Source organism: Talpa europaea, assembly GCF_964194135.1.
Source record: "Talpa europaea genome assembly, chromosome: 9".
Lineage (NCBI taxonomy): Eukaryota > Metazoa > Chordata > Mammalia > Eulipotyphla > Talpidae > Talpa > Talpa europaea.
This window is the reverse complement of record NC_140076.1, coordinates 26,358,313-26,379,037: the sequence shown is the minus strand read 5'-3', so window position 1 is coordinate 26,379,037 and position 20,725 is coordinate 26,358,313. Positions and strand designations below refer to the sequence as shown.

The 20,725-nt window shown below is 46.0% G+C and overlaps 2 protein-coding genes across 2 annotated transcripts; both read right to left on the bottom strand.

Annotated features, from left to right (window-relative positions):
• Window positions 1-497: 497 nt before the first annotated feature.
• Window positions 498-1,436, bottom strand: LOC311176635 (olfactory receptor 2D2-like; the record flags this gene model as incomplete). The annotated part of the gene is made up of 1 exon (XM_084242287.1): window positions 498-1,436. One exon carries the CDS (start codon window positions 1,434-1,436, stop codon window positions 498-500), a length of 939 nt encoding a protein of 312 aa, XP_084098413.1.
• Window positions 1,437-15,946: 14,510 nt separating this feature from the next.
• Window positions 15,947-16,894, bottom strand: LOC311176995 (olfactory receptor 2A12-like; the record flags this gene model as incomplete). Its single annotated transcript, XM_084242689.1, has 1 exon — window positions 15,947-16,894. One exon carries the CDS (start codon window positions 16,892-16,894, stop codon window positions 15,947-15,949), a length of 948 nt encoding a protein of 315 aa, XP_084098815.1.
• Window positions 16,895-20,725: the final 3,831 nt, after the last annotated feature.

The window sequence follows — 20,725 nt, the reverse complement described above, 5'->3', positions numbered from 1 at the left end:
CTCTTCCCTTACGCCTCTTTTACTCTCTAGACTCCAGTCACTTTGCCAGGACAGGAGGATCATGAAACTTATTATTGGTTGATCCTCAAGTAGTACATTTTTAAACATTTAAATTAACATTTGTTGAAAGTTACTATATATCAGTCTCTGTATTTTCTCCTTTAATCATCACAACTTCCCTGTGAGGAAGAGATGCAAGCCTTAGTTAAATGACTTTCAAAAATGCACGTATGTAGTAATTCAAGCGTCTCATCCTGGTGTCTGGCACAAAAGTCCAGGCTCTTGATCACTGTGCTGTGTGTCACAATCATCTCTGTCTCAGTCACATCCTCACCATAGAATCTGCAGTGTCCAGGCAGCCTGTTGCCATTGCTGGGTGATGGCCAAGAGTTAGCTTCACGGCGTCCAGCTCTTCCAGGTCTCATGGAAGCTCCTGGGGGAGTTGGTGAATATGAGTCCTCCTTTGGTTGGCTCCCCTGGGCTTGAGTTTTAAAGCCTCAATCTGAGGCCCTGGCCCGTGTTATCAATTTGAGGAAGGCCTTTTTCACATCCTTGTTCCTCAGACTGTAGATGACAGGGTTGAGGAAGGCGGTGGCGACATTATAGAAAAGGGCCATTTTCTTGCCACTGTTTGACAGGTAACCAGAGCCAGGACTCATGTACATGATGATGCAGGGGATGGCGAACATGGTGACCACAGTGATGTGGGAGGCACAGGTAGAGAAGGCCTTGATCCGCCCCTGGGCAGAGCGGATCTTCATGATGGTGGCAAAGATGTTGGCATAGACAATGACAACCAGGGTGAGTGGGACTACGATGACGTTGAAACCTGTGATGAAATCTACCAAGTCATTGAGGGATGTGTCTGCACAGGCCAGCTTCAGGACGGCAGGCACCTCACAGAAGTAGTGGTCAATTTCGTTAGGGCCACAGTAGGGCAGGCGTGCAGCAAAGTAGGTATAGCACAGGCCCCCCACAACCCCATAGAATGCACAGATGCCCACCATCAGGAGGCACACCCAGCGGGTCATGATGACCTTGTACCTGAGAGGGTGGCAAATGGCCATGTATCTGTCCACAGACATGATGGAGAAAAGCCAGGACTCGGTGACCCCAAAAAGGAGGAAGATGTACATCTGAGCCACACACCTAGCAAAGGAGATTGCCCTCTTCTTGCTGAGAATGTGCACAAGCATCTGGGGCACGGTGGTGGTGGTGTAGCACACGTCCAGCATGGAGAGAACCCCGATGAAAAAGTACATGGGTGTGTGGAGGCGCGAGTCCTGGTGGATGAGGGTGATGAGGAGGCTGTTGCTCACAAGGATCAGCAGGTAAAAGACTAGAAAGAAGGTGAAGAGCAGAGGATTGGTCCTGGGGTTGGGGGCGAAGCCCAACAGAATGAATTCTGTCACAGCAGACTGGTTGAGTTCCTGCATTGTGATCTCCCTGTTTAAAGAGTTTTGGGGATATATAATTTATTGAGTGTCCTTGCCAAGGGCGCGCAGGAATCTGCACACTCTGTTGCATTTACATTTCCTAACAGGAAGTTTGGATCAGCAGATAGGAGCTCCCCAGATAAGTCCTGAGAGTTGTCTAAGGGGTATCAGGTCTGGTTCAGAATTTTGTTGAGGATCCTAGTAAAAAGGTGGTGTAGACTAAAGCAGGAAAGCACTGCAAGCTGTGGTTTATTATGGGCTGTAGGGATCTGTTTTTTCTTTCCTTGACACATTGTTACTTTTCTCTCTGTTACCCATTCCTTTTTCTGTTTTCTTTTGGGATCACAGAGGATGCTAACCTATAACACTGGGTTTGTCAGGGTTCAGACTATCATATGCACTGTCTGGGTTAAGGTTTTCCTCAATGGTGGGACTAGAACAAAGGTTAGAATTGGGTATTAAAGTCAAGGCTGTAGAGGATAAAGGTTAGACTTAGTTAAGTTTTAGTTTTTCCTTTCTGGGGAATGAGACTTCACTGGTATTTATTAATGATGTCATTTATTCAGCAATTTTTTTTTACCAAATACTCGCTACTCATGGTTAATCTGAAGGGCAAGGAAGAGTTACAGATCATCTGGGTAGAAAAAGTGATTTCATGCTATATGTTTTTTTGCCATTGAATGCAAAAAAAAAAACCCACAAACAAAAACCCTAAAACTATAAAGCAATCTAGGAGAAAATATATGGGTGAATGTTTATGGTGGAATAGAGAAAGGTCTTTAAACATAACCTAGAAGCTGCCACTTCCTTCAGCTTCAGGGTGATGCCCCTCTCCCTTCACTAAGCAAATAAAGCAACACAGCTCCTCATCTGCTCTGCTCTAAGAAGTCCAGTAATTTCTTCAATATTTGGGAGAGTTCCTTGTATATCCTGGGAGTTTGTTCTAAAACTCCCTATTCTTGTTAAATTCTTGATCCCTCCTCGTGGCTGTTCCTGTGAGGATGCTGACCTCTTCAGCAGCTCATCCCTGTTCTTTCTCCTTCCTGCTCCCAGACCTCATGAACACAATGCTGTCACTTAAGAGAGCTGTCCTGAAGGCGGGGGCCAAATAAAGGTGACTTACGATGCAGCACAGAACATTGAATTTTAAAATGGAATATTTATTGTTGTAAGTCCCTAAGGCATCTCTGTAGTGGGGTCTTTTCAGTAAGCTGTTCTATCACTAGCTTCCTGGAACCTCCTCCCATCATCTCTGGTCTCCATGTTCTAGGAATCCTTACTCCCCTGTGCATGAGCCACAAGCCCACATTTCTCTATTAGTGCTTTCAAAATTAACAGTGGTCAGAATCACCTGGAGGACTTGCTGAAACATCGCTGATGCCTCCATATTCAGAATCTCATATTCAGTCCCTCTGGGCTGGAGCCCAATAATTTGTTATTTGACAGTAAGTTTCTGATGCTGCCTGCCAGTTGGGGTCCACACTTTGAGAACCACTGATTTATTTAATTGTGCAGAGAAAGTTCACTCCCTTTCTCTCAATATCCCTGTGCCCTTAATATGCCCCAGCTGCTCCACTCCCCCCACCTAAATGCCAGTGTTTTCTTCCTTTTCATAAGATAAAGACAAAGGAAGAAATAGTAAAGCAAAAGAAGAATATTTGGCTATATTAAAAAAAATTCCTGTTTAATAGAGTGCTGACATATGCGGAAGATAAGTAGTTAATGTCATTAGAATAAGATCTCTTCTAAAACAAAGAAAACTAATAATCATTAGTGAGATATGAATAGTCAATTTACAGTAAACCCACAGAAAGGCCAGTAAACCCACAGAAAGGTTTGACCTCTAATATTAGAGATCGCAAGTTAAAGCATCAACAAAATATTGGCTGTTAGCCTATAAAAATTGGCAAAAAATAATCTTGAAAAATGAGGAAGCCCAGCATTGCCCAATGAACTGTAAAACGGGGATTTTCCTACATGTTGCTATGGGAAATAAATTACTCCAGCCTGCAGGAAAATCTGGCAGTTTGTAATTTCATTTTTAAGAATTTGGGTAGGGAAAAAATTAGATATGTGGGAAAGATTTTCATCTGGGATATTAGCTGCATATTATTCCTATTAGGAATAATAGGAGATAACTGGAGATAACCTAACTCTCTTATAAAAATAGGGATTGGTGGAATAAATTATGCTCTATTTGTAAGACTGAATACCTGGAGCTTTTAACATCTCATTTTAGAGACAATTTCATATTACAGGGAAATGGTCCAATAGATTTTTAAGTTAAAAAAGCATAATATGAAACTGTATAATTGCCTAATCGTTATAGTGTACAGAGCTATATGCACAGACAAAAAAATGGAAAGGAATATACCAAAATGTTATCAGTAGACTGTTTTGGTGATTAGATTTATAGGTGATATTTGTCGATGCTCTCTGAACTACCCAATTTTTCCACAATATTTTTATTTTGCATTTTATGGACCACTGTTGCATTAAGAAAGAACATTCAAAATGATACTCTGAAGATGAAATAAATAGGGTTTGGGTGTCTTCATTCAGACTAGTGGATGACAATAAAGTGTGTGTCGTGGGAGAAGATCAGGCAGAGAAGGCAGGGCGGAAACGACTTCTCAGGAACCCAGCGCAGGGCAGAAAGGACTTCTCCAGTGTCCTCACCTTCTCTGATTCAGCGATTTCCAAGAGGTGAATGCCTAGGTTGACTCGGATCAGGTGAAGTTAGGTTGAGAGGCAGATTGGTAATCCAAGCTAGAAAGACTGTGTCCAGGATGGGAGGTGAGCGGCTCACAGAGGGGAAGAATGTGTCAGTAAAGACTAAGGGTTGATTCTAGATGCCCAAGGCAGGGAGGCTGCTAGGACTGGCAATCAAAAAGAATGGGCCGCTGTGGCCTGAGGCAGTGTCGAGGAAGCAACCTGGGTCAGCACAGCTGGGTTCCGGGGGCAGATTTGCTGATCACTTATGTTGCATAACCCTTGCAAATCACTCTGCCTCTCTGAACCTTGCAGCCGTGTCTGTGTGGGGGAATCCTACCACGTGGACAAACCTAGTCCTGGGTTCAGGCCAGTGAGCAAATGCCAAATCCGCACAAGGGTTTGTCGGGTTCTCTGCCTGAGCCAGCACAGGAGGTGGGAACACAAAGGCAGGGACACTTTTCTGCCTCCTAAACTTCCTGTGAGTGTTGAGCCCACAGAGGAGGGAGGCGATGCCCTGGGGAGGGCGCCTCGGTTAGGGCTACAGGGACCTGAGCTGCCCTCACAGAGGTGCTGCCTGCTGCAGGCGGTCCAGGGCGTGCGCAAGTCCAGAAAGACACTGTTCTCTGGCCACAGCTAATATCCACAGCTAATAATGTTCTCTGGCCAGTCAGTGGGGGCAGGAAAGTCATTTATCATCATTTATCATTATAAAATCATCATAATAAAGTAAACCAGAATTCTTAACAGCGCACCAGGCTTCTCATGTTTGGACACAGGCAACTTTCACACCAGTGACCAGATCGCCCCATCAAAACCCCATGCCTCTGTTTTTGGGAAGTCATCTTGCCTCCTTGACCCTCATGGTCTCATCTGTAACAGGAAGCACAGTGACCGCTCCTCTGAGGCACCTTTCTACTTATGCCTCGGTTGGGAGGTGACTGGGGCCAGGGAGTGGGGCTACCCAGCTACCGCACCAGCCAAGGAGGCCCACAGCCCCACCTGTCCCCAGGTGCTAGGTTAGCCTGAGGTCAAACAGCCTCCAAGAGGGACAGTCAAGGCAGAAATAGGAGGGGAGGCATGTGTGGTTGAGGCAGAACCCTCCTCTGGAATGTCCATTCTGAGGACAGGATTGGAAATGGGTGTTGGATTGTGTGGGCATTGGCAAGCAGAACTTGGGGTCTTATGATTTCAGAGTTAGACATTTTCTAGTTTTTAAAAATCCTTGAATCTTTTTGTCAAGGCAGATTTCTGCAAGTGCTCAGAATCCACTCTATTCACACCCTCCTCATCCAGACATACTTGGTTCCTGGTGGCTCTACTTAGAGGCTCCTTGAAACTCAATTTGGACACCTCTTGTACAGTCCTCTCATCTTCCCAAAGCCCAGAGAGGGGAAGTAACTGGGCTCAGGTCACACAGCTACAGTGTCTGAAGTAGAGTGAGCACCCAAGTGGCTTTACCCCTAGTCCAGGCTCTGACGATGCCAAGTGCTGGTCTTGGAGGTGAGCCATGAGCCACCACACAGGACCTGGAGAAGGAGGGAGGCTGCAAACTACATCTCAGCTCTTGGGATAGAGAAACACTTATAAAAGGATCACAGTGATGAGAGATTACCCAGTTCTTACCTCCAGCTTGTGCCTGTAGGTGGAGGGCAGAGGAAACAGAGGAAATATGTGTGACAGACCTCTACCTCCAGGATGCCTCGTCCTTCCACGAGTTTTTGTCTTTGTCCAGAACTGAGCCTGAGGCTGCTTTCTAGTCTCACTTTCCTTGACTGGTCTGCTGCGTGTCTTGGGGTCAGTTGCTTGGCCTCTCTGAGCCTCAGGTTCCGACTCTGTCACCGCTAGATTTGACAACCTGTTGCCAGTGAGAAGACAGGAATGGGTTATGAATGGCCAGGTCCGGGCAGGGGGAGTCTCTAGTCCCCAAGTTGACTGGGACTTGGGGTGGGGTGTGCCAGCCTTGGTCCCATGGCAGGATATAGTGGAAATCAGAGAAAACTTGTTTGCTTTTTCTCCCTGGACCCTTATATTTATCTTGTCCTCCCACATCTACTCCCTTGCAGCACAGGCCAGGAGAGGAACAACTCAAGGCAGTTTTGAATGTTTACTTTTGCAATTTACCAGCGTGACTGAGCAAGTAATTATTTTTTATCTGTGAAAAAGGGAGATTTATTGCAATAATATCTATTAAGTCAGGTTCTTAAGCTATATGGTTTCCCCTTCCCTTTTGCAGCCCTTCCGCCCCCTCCTGCTCCTGTTCCCTCTCTCTCTCCTTCCCCCCACCCTCTCCCCCTTGGATCTGCACAGACATGCAGAGGCTACAAATGAGCCAGAGAAACAGGTAAAACTAGAAAGCAACAAAAGTGGAGAGAATTATGAAAGAAGTCAGAGAGGCCTCAGAAGGGAGAGAGAGATGAACCCCAGTGACTAGAAAACCAGAAACTGGGGCCCAGTCAAGGAGAGAGAGAAACTGCAGCTGAGAGCGCAGCTCAGGGGGAGGAAGGTGGAAGAGGTTTATTCTTTGTGTAAGAAGAGGAACGGAGACGAGGGGAAAGAGGCAGAGAGATGTGCAGACCCAGTGGGGCAGAGTCAGAGGGGCAAAACCAGACACAAAAGGGGGAAAAGGGCAGGGGACAAAGGAGAAGGCTGAAGAATGTCTGCGCTGCTGGGCAGGTGAGGTGTGAGCGAGGGCTGAGTCAGAGACACCGCATGGCTGGGAAGAGGCTGTTGGACCCACAGAGGCAGAGGCAGAGGCAATAGGACAGGGGATATGGAGGGATGCAATCTCCCAGAGAGAAGAAAGAGCTGGAAAGGGAGGCCAGGAACAAGAAGATGGGGTGACTGAGAAAAGGGAAGAGCTGGAGACAGAGGGGAGAGAGATTCCTGACAGTGCAGAGGGATAGATTGGGGAACGAGATCAAGAGGGAGGCCCAGAGAAACCCTACGGGAGAAACACTTGTGAATCAGAGGCAGCTCCAGGCTGAGGAGACTGGTGAGGCTCAGGGATGGCTAGAGGGACACGGTGCTGCAGGCAAATCCAGAGGCAGAGTGAGCAATAAAGAGATGTCAGGAGACAAAGAAAGGCAGATAAGGGGATGACTCAGTCAAAGAACAGCAGAAAGGAAGGAGCTGTGGGACAGAAAACAGAGACAGAGATGGATGGATGGATGGAAAGCAAGAAAGCAGAGGCAGATAATAACAGACGTAAAGAAAGAGAAAGGAGTGTGTGTACGTGCGCAGACGCGCTCATGCAGACAAGCGGGTGCACACGTTCACACAGACACGGGAAAGAGACGGGGCAGGGAGAGACAGGCGGAACTGCAGACCAGGCTGAGCTCCCACCCAGAGCCCCCCCAAGCTAGGCATGGGGGGCAGCCGGTAGCCTCACTTCCTCTCCAGAATGGTTGGGGGCACAGTGGTCCTGGGCTTATAACTCTGCAAGGAAAGGGGTTGTGGGCTGGGCTCCCTCAGACTTCCGGCCGCTGCTGAGTGACATGGGGCCCCAGGGATGTAGCAGGACAGTTTCTGCAGCACCTCCTGGTCTAGGGAGGAAGCCCTGGGTTCCCCCTGTGCCTCCGTACTCCCCAAGGATGCTCAGGCTCCGGCCTTGCCCTTCTGGAGGCCCAGGTTGGGCTTGGGGCGGGTGAGGCTCAGCTGGGGACCGCAGGGCGGATGCTGGGGAGTGTGTGTGCTGGGCTCAGGCAGGGCCCTGAGGGCAGCCCTTTCCTCCTTCCCCAGGAAAAAAAAAAAAATGAGGCACCCTGGGAGGTCTGGAGTGATGAAGGCCATGAAATTGTCCTCTCCTCCTGCCAGGTGGTGTCCCTGGGGCAGCTCCACCCACTAGCACTGTAGGCAGTGCCTAGGGTCCCTGAGCTTTCTAGTCTACACTTGCTGGAGACTGGAAAGGTAAGATTATTGACTGAATAGTAGGGATCCTGGGAAAAAAACAACTAGGTTTAAGTGACTTAAATACAACATCTTACCAGTTAATCAGCTGCAACTCACTGAGCTGTCATAGAAGAGAGTGAGCGATCTGTTTATTCTATTTCTTGTAGACAAAGATACACGCACTGTGTACCCTACAAAGCCCAGGGAGGCCTTAAACTGCCCAGGGGTCCTTCAGGGCGTAGCCCAGGTGGGTATGTGCTGGCTTTGCAGATCACTAGTTGAGAGGATTTTCTCAAGCAGAAGAGACCAGGCCTGCAGCACAGAGGCTTGAGATGCTAACAGAAAGGTCTTGCTTCCTGCCAGTCCAAGACACAGTCACAGTGAGGGCCCAGCAGAGAGCTGGGCCACTCGCTGCCCCTGGTCAAAGGGCAGGGAGATTGTGGTCCTCCATCCTCTCTCAGCCTGAGAAGCTCAGTTGCTCACAGACAGCCCAGGGGGACTGGAGTTACTTTTGGAACTTGGCCCGATATGTGCCCCCCAAAGGAGTCAGGCTGTGGCTTGGGCAGGAAATGAGAGCCACACGGGGTAGAGGAGATGATGAGATGGTGTTGAGAGCAGAGCCCAAGGGCCTGAGCTTCTGGGACTGGAGGGCTCCTTCCGTTGGGCCACTGGGGCCACAGTAGCCTGCCTCCTGGGTCCTGCAGGCAGTGGAAGGAGAGCCTGGAGCCCTGGAGCCTCTCTGCACCCTGCACCCCCACAAGAAGTCCTCCCTCTCGCCTCCTTATTTGGCCACTCCTGTGGCCACATTGAAGTCTGGGCACCTCCTCCTCAATGACAGGGTCTCTGCTGTTCGTCCCCTTGCCCCTGCCCCCAGCACGGAGTCCATGCAGCTCTGACCACCCCACTTTCCCCAGCTGAGTTCAGGACTTGGTGGTGTCCACTTCCAGCTAAATCTGACTTTGTCTCTCTCCGAGACCCCTAGGGCTGGAAGCCTTGGCCCCACCGGGAAGCTCCCACCCAGGGGTCTCCTCACACTTCGGAGGGCTGTTTCTTTTCCAGCCTTCCCTGACTTAGCTAGGGAGGCCCTCTTCTGGCCGCCCACCCTGAGTTCACAGACGAGGTGATACTTGAATTGGGTCTCAAAAGATAATAGGAGCTTGAGAGACAGAGAAGGACTGTCTAGGTATAGGGAACAGAGTATGCAAAGACACAAATGAAGAAAGATGACCACAAAGTCCCCCCTTCAGGTCACAGTGTCACCTTTGTCTGCGTTTCTAGTGCCTGGCACAGGGCTGGACAGAGAGGACTGACTAAGTTGAACAAATGGTACATTTGGAGGTTGGAAAGCAGCCCAGAGCTTCAGAGACGTTGCTTATGGTGGGGTGGCTAGGGGCGGGGAGGGTAGGGGAGGACGGGTTTGAGTTTGGGTTTAGCTAGCTAGATCTCCAATTCTAGAAAGCTCCCAGTGCTGTGTGCCCTCCTGTGGGCACCACTGCTGGCTCGTAGTCCATCCCCAGATCTCCGCCTGCAGCAACACACTCACCAAAGGCAAGTCCCATAAAGGCCACAAACTTAATATCCTCCCCAAAACCCAGATAAAGGACTTGACAACTTTTTTTTTTTCTGGCTAGCAAATTTACATCTGTGGGAAACAGCTGCTTCAACTCCTTTTTGGAAGGAGGCAGAATGTGAGCTAACAAAATAGGAAATGTTTTACAAATTAAATTCATCCTAGTGTACACATAACAATATTCTGTCTTAAAAAGTATAAAATGACCGAAGCAATGCTGGAAAACCAAGGAGAAATCGTTTCTGACCACACAGGAAGAAAGGACAAGGTGGACAAGAGCAACTGAAGACCCTCAGGGCGTCTTTGGTCAATGTCACTCTGCAGCCTGGTGGGACTTGCTAGGACAGGCTGCGAGGGAATCATTTTCTCCAGAGGCTAAACACAATCTTCCAAGCCAGACAGACAAGTTTTGCCCTTTGCTGAGTGGGAAGCAAATCAGTTTATCTCCTGTGCCTGTGTGATTTAGAAAATAAGGTCATTTTCTCTACCAGGGTTCTTGTGAGAATGAGATAAAGAACCTAGAGGTCAATGAGCATGTGCCTCCCTTGGTTAATCTCATCTAATCATCAGGCTTCCCAAGCGTGTTGATGGTCACCAAAGTGGTGTTTCCTGTCCATCCCCATTCATGCACCTCCTGGCCAGGCAGCGTTCTTAGCTGACCCCAGGTGACCCTTCCCTTCCAGTGGTCACACCACTGGGTGACCTCCCCTTGGCCAGACCTGATGCTGGTCTTTTAATAGACAAAATAGAATAAAAGTGATACCACTTATGAGATTTGGTTAGAAGAGACCATGACTTCCATTTTATTTGACCTCTCTCTCTCTCTCTCCCTTTCTCTCTCTCCCTTTCTCTCTCTCTCTCTAGCTCTTCTCAATTACTTGCTCTGATGAAATAAGTAAACTTGTTAAGTTCCCTGTGGAGAGGCCCATGGGGCAAGAAACTGAGGATGGCCACCAGCCAACAACCATCAAGGGAATGCAAACTTTGTGCCAACGGCTTTGAGGAACTGAGTCCTGCCAGCGGATCGTGGGAGAGAGCAAACTCCTTAACATTGACTGCCTACCCAAGACTCCACAGAGCAAGTTCAATTAGGTTCAATAAGAATGCATTTTCCTTTAACCCAGGATGTACTTGGCCAAGTTGATTGCATCACAAGGAATGTCTTTGAGAATTATTGTCTTTTAATCAGGCACAGCAAGCTGCTGTTGAATAGCTAGGGTTGGCTTTGCAGGCAAAGTCAATCTCCACAAAGCCCTCCAGGGAAAATTCTCCTGGGATCTGGTTTACAAGATCCCAATCTCACAGATGGTAAGAAATAGCACTCCCTGGCCAGCAGGAGCCTTAGCAAATTTGGGGGCCTTTGTAGTAAAGGATTTCACCCAAATTAATAGGTAGTGTGGGCAAAATATGATGGAATTTCTTGGGTTCAGCTTTCCGCCTCTGTCTATGAGTAATAGAGGGACTTAAAATTACAATTTGAGAGTCCTTATGAAAACTCCAGGTGGATGTTAGTTCTGTGACCTTCAGAATGGCTGAACACTGTGTGTCTCTGGGTTTGCAAAACAGACTGGAGAAGACCCATGTGGGTGATGTTCTTGTTTTACCCTGTAAACTGTGAGGCGAACAAGGGACCCATCTTGTTTTATCATCCAGAATAATCTCTGAGCATTATTTAAAATCACAGTGGCAGATACTGTCAAGAATAAAATCATCTAAGATTGCATAAATGCAAAAGGAATTTCTTGGTGACTTTTCAGTATAATTCTGGGTATTGTCCAGCTCCTCTGAGGATTATCTGGCTTTATAGAGGTATAGTCCTTTAACTGGCTGTCTATGGATTAGGATATTTTACAACTCTGCAGGGGTAACCGTTTAATTATAGAAAATGGTTAACAAAGCGAATGCTCTTTGTCCATACTAATGTAAATGATTTCAATTCACAGCAATACAAATGAAATTTATCCAGTAGAGAATGTGACTTTCTCAAAGGGAAATTCTCCTTTGAACCAGTCCTGACATCTTACTGGTTCATGAATTAATAAGCTCAGTGAAATCTGACATGTGTTCATTTAAGAAAAATCATAAGGGAAAAATCCATTCATTCTAATGAATTCTATTCATTAGAAACCGTTATTTTTTTCTATTCATCAAAAGAAGATGAAAAGAATACTCTTCTGATGAGAACAAATCAACATGAATAAGTGCCAAAGTCTATTGTTAAATGATTAAATCAAGTTTTAAAAGAATATATACTGTAGAATTCATTTTGAATATTACATAAATAGTAAATTAAGAATTATACTATATTTCTTAAAACATTAATAAAGGCAATATAAACTTTCAACACCTGAAATGTAGACACTGAAATATTAACAATAATTACTATTCCAGGTCTAAGGTTGTGAATGATGTTCATTTTCTTTTTGTTCACCTCTATTTTATTAAATTTTAAGAATTAACATGTACTACTTCGGTAACAAACTGAGAGAAGATATTTTTAATGCATGTAATAGAAAAAGACTGGATATCCAAAGTGTGTAATAAGCTACAAATCAATTAAAGGCAAACAATATTTTGTATTCTTTGAACACCTACTATTTATTTTTCATTATAATATAACTTGCATTGCTGTGTATCTATTATCTCGTTTCATCCTTCCAGAAACTTTCTGAGATTTATGCTATTTTCCTCTCATGAACAGATGAGGAAACTGAGACTCAGAGTGAAGCAAAAATATATTATTGAGCAAATGAATATAATAAAGATTCCAGCAAAACTTCCAGCCCAGGTGAAATGAACACTCTAACACAGGCATAATCAACAAGTTTGCTTACTTACAGCTTCTTTCCTTTCAAGATTCATGGCCAGGGCCTCAGCACTCTTATCTACAAGGTCGGGCAGCCAGCCAAGCTGGTCTCTCTCTCTCTCTAAGGCCATCCCCGAATGCCTGCATCTTTCCCCCTTTGCCTTGCCCCCCTTGTCTGGGGACTTTGCAGCAATGGTTGTGCCTGATGAAAAATGATGTTATCAATGTAACAGATATGGGCAGAGTTGTGTATAAAAGGAATCTTTGGTCTTTAAACAGGTGCTCAGACCTTACGGGGCTACCCACGTCTGGGACCTCATGCATGAGTAATAAAGCTTCTCCTGACCTCACCATTCCTGAAGTACCTCTTGTTCTTCCTCTGCCTGGGTAAAAGGCTAGAATTCATTTCTACAACAAGAGAAGTTAAGTAGCTTGCCCATCATCACTGCGTTGGTAAAGGGTAGAGCTGAGATTAGTACACAGAAGTCTGATTCCATAGCTTCCCTTGTAGGCACTGCCACTATCACCAGCACCAGCAGATTACAAACGAAGCAAAACAACAATGCTACTAATTTCCACTCATGCGAAAGATGGGGACATTTGAATGTTTGAGCTAGAGAAACAATATCAAGTGCTTATGAAAACTAGAGGTTATAGCCTGAAATAACTGCTTGGAAGAATAACAGGAATATCTAGCAAATTTGGAATTTCTTTGATTCTACAATTTCACAAGTCCACTCTACACATGAATCCTAGAAAAAAATTGTATGTGGAGATGTGGCCAAAGACATTTGTTGCAGAATTGTTTAAATAGTGAAAAAAATGGAAATAAACAAATGGTCAGTAATAGAAAATTAGATAAACTAAATGTGGCATATTCAAATACTCATTAAATAGAATATTTTAAGCCTAAAATTGTCAAATAGGCAAATATGAGAGGCATGATGTTGAAGTAAATTTTTTTCAGAATGATACTGATATCATGCCACCATCAAAATTTTTAAACTCATATAAGAACAATTCTATATATAGCTCATGGAGATGATTGGATATTAGCAAAAGTTTCAAAAACATTGTGAGTAGACTTCAGCTGAATGATTGTGATTAATTTCAGGGGAGCTAGGAATATTCAAAGGGCACTTCATCTTTATCTGCATATTAATTGTTTTTTATTTATTATTATTTTTAAATTTAATTTTTGAGATAAATTTGGTTTATAATATCATTTGTGTTTTATAGGTCGAGGATCTCCATGTTCAGGTATTGTTGCCATACCACACTCACCACCAAATATCCATAGTCCTCCACCATAGTCTATTGTGTTCCACCCCCGCTTCAATTTTTAAAAAAGAAAAGAAGACTTAGACTAAATATGACAAAATATTGACAAGTATTTATTTTGAATTTAAGAAAATGGAATCTATTACATCATTTCTATAATATCTCTCTGTGTCTGTGTATATCTTTCTGTGTATGTGTGTGTGTGTGTACATATATATATATATGTACCTATATGTCCCCCCAATTCGAGAGTCTCCTACACTAGATGATACCACCACCAATCCTATGAAAATATGCAAAATTCACTAGCAAACAGAGAATTACAAATGAAACAAAAAGATTATACATATGGAGAGATATAAAGATACAGAGAGATAGATATGCATATAAACATATATAAATTTCTTTTATGAAACATTTATTTTCTCAAAATACAGTGACATTTAAAATGTAAAACTAAGTGAAAGTTTCACAATCTGAGCCTGGACCAGACTAATCATTAGCCAAATTGTTGCACATACATGTTTAAATTAATCCTAGTTTGGAGTTTATATTAATCCTAGCTTAGATTTTGCACCTAGTGCAAAAAAGCAATTTTAGTTATTACTTGTAAGTGTATCCAGACAGCAATGCAAGACTGTGTTTCTGCATAATCTCTCTGCTTTTTATTTCATTTTCACCCCCAAATCCTTTACTGCTGCACCTCCCCCTGCAGTGACCCTTAGGGCTAATGGCTTTCGCCATGGTCCCTAGGTCCGGCTGGGCAAGGAACCAGCACGCAGGGGGAGAACAGCAAAACTCCCTGAAGCAGGGGGAGAACAGCAAACCCCCCCCCCCAAGACATAGATAAGACGGAAGCCTGTTGAAAGATAACGACCCCAAGGAGCCACTACAGGAATGCTGACCGCATGGAACCTTATCTCACCTTCTCAAAGCCCACAAACTTTATTCTAATACAACTGTCTCTCTAAAATCTTTTCTCTTTCTAAAATCTTTTCTCTTTCTCTGTCTAAAAAGGTCATTGGTTTGCTGATTAGAAAAGAACATACGAAATCTAATAACTAGGCTAATTCAAATGAAACGTTACTAAACTCTGTGTATTAATAGAACTGTTAGCTTAATAATTTCTCTGTTGTATGCTTAGCCTTGTTAGTATTAATCTTAATGATAAAAATATTACATTGTGAAAAGTAAAACTCACCCGTGCTAATTAATAGTAATTTAGTGGTAGTGAGTAGTTAAAACAAAAAAGTAATCACATAAAACAAAAAGAAAAATTAATAGCCTAACTACTTAAGAATGCGCCTGGGTCCAGATGTAAATCACTGCCCTGTCAATGATAAGCTAAACCTATAAGCAAGCTGATTTCTTCACTGATGTTCGCCTTTCCTATGCCTTTAGAAAACATATATATACTGGTCACCAACGCAAAGAAAATTACACTCAGATTTATACTCTCTCTTTTTTTTTTTTAATAGAGGTATGTTTTATTTATTTATTTGTTTGTTTGTTTGTTTATACATGCACTGGGTACAGTCAGAAGCGCAGGAGGGTGAGAGAATTCACCAGAGCCAGAGCGGGGAGCAGAGCAGGCAGAAGGACCGAAGTACACTGCTGAGGGGAGCAGTGGGCGGCAGGAGACGTCTGCGCGCCATGTGGGACCCTCCTCCAGTGGCTGGGGAGCAGCCGGGGATCGAACCGGCACCGCAGAGGCCGCGGGCAGCTTCGCAACCCAGCGCTCAACCGCTGCACCACCGGGGAGGCCCCCAAGATTTACACTCTCTCTTGAAGTGTGTCTGTTTGTCATTTCTTTAGCCGAATCCCTGACCACCCTGCGCAGTCTCTCAACCCTGAGACGGCCTCGTCGTTCACTGCTGTGCTGGTCTGCGGCACTTTACATTGTACAAAAGCATGTGTGTGTGTTAAACACTTGACTGATCATGCGAAACTCTTGACTGATCATGTGAGACTCAGATGAGCAGAGAGTCCGGGAAAAACAATAGAGCCGTGGCCATAAATTCAGTCTTCACAGAAGAAATCCTTTGCTTTTATTACTCAACTGAGTCTTTGGGTGGTGGCAGTTGAACGTTCTCTAACCAACAGTGAGAACTTCAGTTTGTGGATGCCTACATCTGGGATGCTCACATCCCAGGGAGGCCAAGGGTGGTCAGGATAGATGTAATTTATGATACCATGTGAGCCCCATCAAGTCTGACTGGGACTCTGAACAACTCTGAGGTGCTTTTTGGGTCATTGAGCTGTCCTTCGGTCGCCAACTACTTTTAGAAAGGCTCCCTTTACGTCTTTGTTCCTGAGGCTGTAGATGATGGGGTTGAGGAAGGCAGAGACAACATTGTAGAACAAGGCCAGCTTCTTGTCCCTCTCTGGGTCATACCAGGAGCCAGGTCTCATGTACATCATTATCGCTGGTCCATAGAACATGATGACTACAGTGACGTGGGAAGCACATGTAGAGAAGGACTTGAGCCTCCCCTGGGTTGAGTGGATTCTTAAGATGGAAACAAAGATGCGAACATAAGAGGCCAAGATGAGGGAGAGTGGAACCAAAAGTAGAATGAAACCCAAGATGAAGTCCAATCTGTCATTGAAGGATGTATCTGCACAGGCCAACTTCAGGACAGCAGGGACCTCACAGAAGAAGTGGTTAATCTTGTAAGGGCCACAATAAGGCAGACGCATGGTGAAGACAGTGTAGATCAGGGCCCCAGCTACACCAATGATCCAACAGACTATGACCATCTTGACACAAATAAGACGGCTCATGAGGAGGGTATAATGAAGGGGGAAACAAATGGCCACATACCTATCATAGGCCATTATGGCATAGAGAACACACTCAGCAATGCCTAGAACCAAGAAAATGAACATCTGGGCCACACAAGCTCCCCAGGAGATAGTCATCCTTGGACATACCATATTAACCAACATCTGGGGCACGGTGGTGGTGACATAGCTCATGTCCACCAAAGAGAGGATACTGAGAAAAAAGTACATGGGTGTATGGAGGTTTGAATCCAGGTAAATCAGGGTGACAATGAGTCCATTACCCAGAAGGGTAATGAGGTAGAGGAGGAGGAAGAAGATGAACAGGGCCATTCTGACCTGGGACTCGCTGGAGAAGCCAAGGAGGATGAACTCAGACACAGAGCTGTGGTTCTCCTTGCCAAGGCTCTGCATGGTGCCTCCCTATTAAAGAAAGACAAGGACTTCCCTGTCCTCTCCTTGGCCTTGGAGGAGGAAGAACAGAGTTGACTGAAGCTGGCTGGAACACACACACATAACACTTACGTGATTTGGATTTGGTCAAACCTTTGTTGAGTAGGATGAAAAGGGAAAGAAAGCTAGGTCAGCTCTGGGAAATAAGTCAGAAGGTCTGGACTCATACCTGTAAAAGAATATAGAAGGGCTTCATGTCCACATAGGGCTTGTGTTGAGACCACCCTCACTCAAGGCACGTAAGGCATTAGGTAGCTGTGTTTGTAGTAGGGGATGTACCCAAAGCCCTGGCCACACTGAATTCCACCAAAGGCATCCATTTATCTCAACCTGGGGGACAATTTTTTGCTGAGAATTTAAAATGATGACACTGAAAGCCTCTGTCTGTGGGCGGTGGGGTCCTCTCAACCCAGAGCTGGCGTGGCGGTAACCCACAGTAGCAGGGGAGCTGACACTATGAAAAAGAAAATGGGAGACCTTGTAGAAATGATAGCAGAGCAGATGTGCTGAGAAGAGAGGAGAGCCCTCACAGCTCTGAGCAACTGAGACAGTGATTCTGGCTCCTGACTTGCTAACCCTAGAACTCCTGGAGCTTGTCTGCGCTTTGTTTCTTGTGTTTGGGTAGCTGTGAGATTTTCTGTCAAATCCTTACAATTACCATTCCATGACCACATTTTAAATTGAACTCTTCCTGATCATTCAATTGTTTTCACCCAACTGTGTGACTTTGGACACGTCCCTTCACCTCCACTGAACTTAGTCCCCCATCTGTTAGATAGAGCTGAGACATCTGTGCACAGGGTTATGGCAAAGAGCATGTGAGATACTGTATGTCAAGACATTGTGCAAAATACAAAGCACTAGTCAGTTAAAAGGGGTTAATATATATATATATATTTTTTAAATAGAGGCATGTTTTATTTATTTTTTTTGTTTTTTTTGTTTGTTTGTTTTGTTTATACATGCACTGGGTACAGTCAGAAGTGCGGGAGGGTGAGAGAATTCACCAGAGCCAGAGCGGGGAGCAGAGCAGGCAGAAGGACCGAAGTACACTGCTGAGGGGAGCAGCGGGAGGCAGAAGAGGTCTGCGGGCCATGTGGGACCCTCCTCTGGTGGCCATAAAAGGGGTTAATATAAATGGAGTGAGTCTGAAAATCAGAAGAGTTGCGTGCTAGTCCTGACTGTGCTCCTGATTCGCTGTGTGATCTTGGGCAACTCCAGGGCCTATCTTTAAATGAAACTTTTGCCCTTGGCCTCTCCAAAGAATCAGCTCTGCTATTCTTTGATAACAGGAACACCAGACTGGAAACCTGTGATTACATCAGTGTCATGAGCACCAAAGGAAGGGCCAAGTTAGCTGAATAGGACTGTGTTAACAGGAGATTCCTTCTGGGAATTGGAGACAGGAGATGAGGCTATAGCAGGGTATATAGAGTACAACCTTGGAAATCAACACCCTTGTATCTTGTAGCCTCTTTGCCTACTCCCAAGTCGCTTAAACTTTGAGTCCCACAGTCTTCAAAGTTATAGGAGTAATACCTCCCCAATTATAGAATATATTCCTGGTTTCTAGAAAGTGCTCAATAAATGGTAGACATTTAGATAATAGGAAGCTGGGTAGAAGGAGGCCCGGAGGCAGGAGAGAGGCGCTCTTGTGGCATTTTCATTTCATCTAAATATCCAGAAGACAGGAGAGAAACATGACTGAGGACTGATTGCTCCAGGATGATGGTGAAGTTCTGGAAGATAGCAATACTGTCTGGATATGGCCCAGCTTCAGAAGATGGTATCCAGACTACGGTCCAGAAAAGATGGTGTGATGTCTGTGTGTTGCGCTTTAGGGAATGTCAGTAATTGGATGAAGACTAAAAATGCCCCAGACCAGAAATGTCTGTGAAGGCAGGAGGAGAGCTATGAAGTTCTGAATCCTGGATACTGGGAAGGGACACTTCCAAAATAGGGTTCGGTTAGTGCAAATGGCGCACCCTGAGGCCAGGAAGATGAGGGCTGTGAATAAAGAGGAGCTCATGCCCGCCTTCCTGCCCAGACCTGCACTTTTTCAGTGGCTTCCCTTCCTGATTCACCCTCCCCAGCCCCAGAGGATTCTGTTTCATCAGTCATGCTTTTTCTCACACTTTACACCAGAATGTAATGACTTTCTTGTCTGGTTCTAATTTTCAAATCTATCTAATGTTTCTAACTAATTTTCAATTCACCAGTGCCTCAGTGAGACTCTAGAGCCAGGATATAAATAGCATCACTACCAAAAGGATCCCAGTCTGGGCGGCTGGGGCGCCCTCCCCTCCGAGCCACAGTTCCCCTCACCATTTGGCCTTCTCGGTGTCTGCACTCTGCCACCCAGACCCCACCACTCCCCGCCCCCCAAGACCCAGGTCATCCGCAGATGCTGTGTTCCTTAGCTCTCTCCACATTACCTGGTAGAGATGGGCAGGCTGCTTCCAGAGCTCCGTTCCGCTGCTTGTTTTCCCTGCTTGCTTAACACCAGATTCTGCTCTGCCCTCACCAAGCTAACAAGTGGCAGGACCAGGTCTAAATCCTGGTCTCTGGCTACAGCGCCTGCCAGACTCTTGAGCACCGCGCTTTACTGCCTCTCTCCAAGGCCCTGGGAAGAGATGGTTAAAGCCTTTACACAAGGAAAACACTGTATTATAGTCACTCTCCTCCACCTGCCCGTGCTTTATGTTCCGCCTCAGCCTCTGCTCTTCTGGGGGAGTAGCAGGACAGGATTCCTGTCAGGGCTGTCAGGGGCTTCCAGAACAAGTTCTGGGTGTGGGAGGTTGCTCCAGAAAGGGACCACGAAAGTAACACCCCACTGCTGATCAGTGAGGGCAAGTGTGCTGGTCTGCTCCCCCAGTGTGTGGGGCAGAGAAGCCTGGGAGCTGGGGAGGGGGGCAGTGCCCAGGAAAGGAAACCCTACCAGCGTCCTGATTCCCACCTACAGGTGCCCAGCGGCAAGTTCTGCTTGTAGGGCTCCTTCTCTTCTGCAGCATCAGTCTGGTTTCTCCCACTCTCTCGAGGTGCACAGAAAGCAGTGCACCCCTTCTTAGCAGGTGGCCCTGCTGGGGAGATCTGCATCTCTTTTAAGTGTGTGGGGTGCACAGCAGCCCTGGAGGGAGGGGCTTGCCCGGCAGACCCAGGAGTCCTCTTCATATGGGAGTGAGGTTTGAGGGTACATTTCCAATCCAGAAAAGCCCTTGTGGGCTCCCCCCCCTGACCAAGCTGGTAAACACAGTGTGGAGCCCTGGGATGGAGGAAAGACACAGCCAGGAAGTTTAATGCTCCCAGGACATTTTGGGTGTTGCCCCTGGAGCTAGCTCCACCATGGAATGGCCCCTGAACTGAGCATTGGGATCCTCTATTCCCACCTTGCAGTTGAGGTAGAGGCCTCAGGATTCCTGAAGACTGGGGTTCATCTAGGAAGAGTCAGAAAGCTGAGAATGGAGACTCGGGTAGTCCCTGCGGTCACCCTTCCAGCCCCAAGCCCAGTGAGGCAGGAGCTCCCCACAGTGAGGCAGGCTGGGATGTTGGTTGCTTCCCACACTGTCTTACCTCAGACAAGTCCTTCGTTCACCTCTCTAATCTTCAGTGTCTTCCTGAGTGCAAAGTCGGCTTCTCTCACAGAGTTGCTGGAGAATGAAATAGAATGAACACCTACTAGAAGGTATTAGTAAATGCTGACCCCTTCCTGCTTTCCTCCCTGACACCCCGAGAGTATGTGCAAAGCAGGAGCCCACCGCTCTCAGAAGTCTCTGCTCCCGGGAGAGTGCTCAG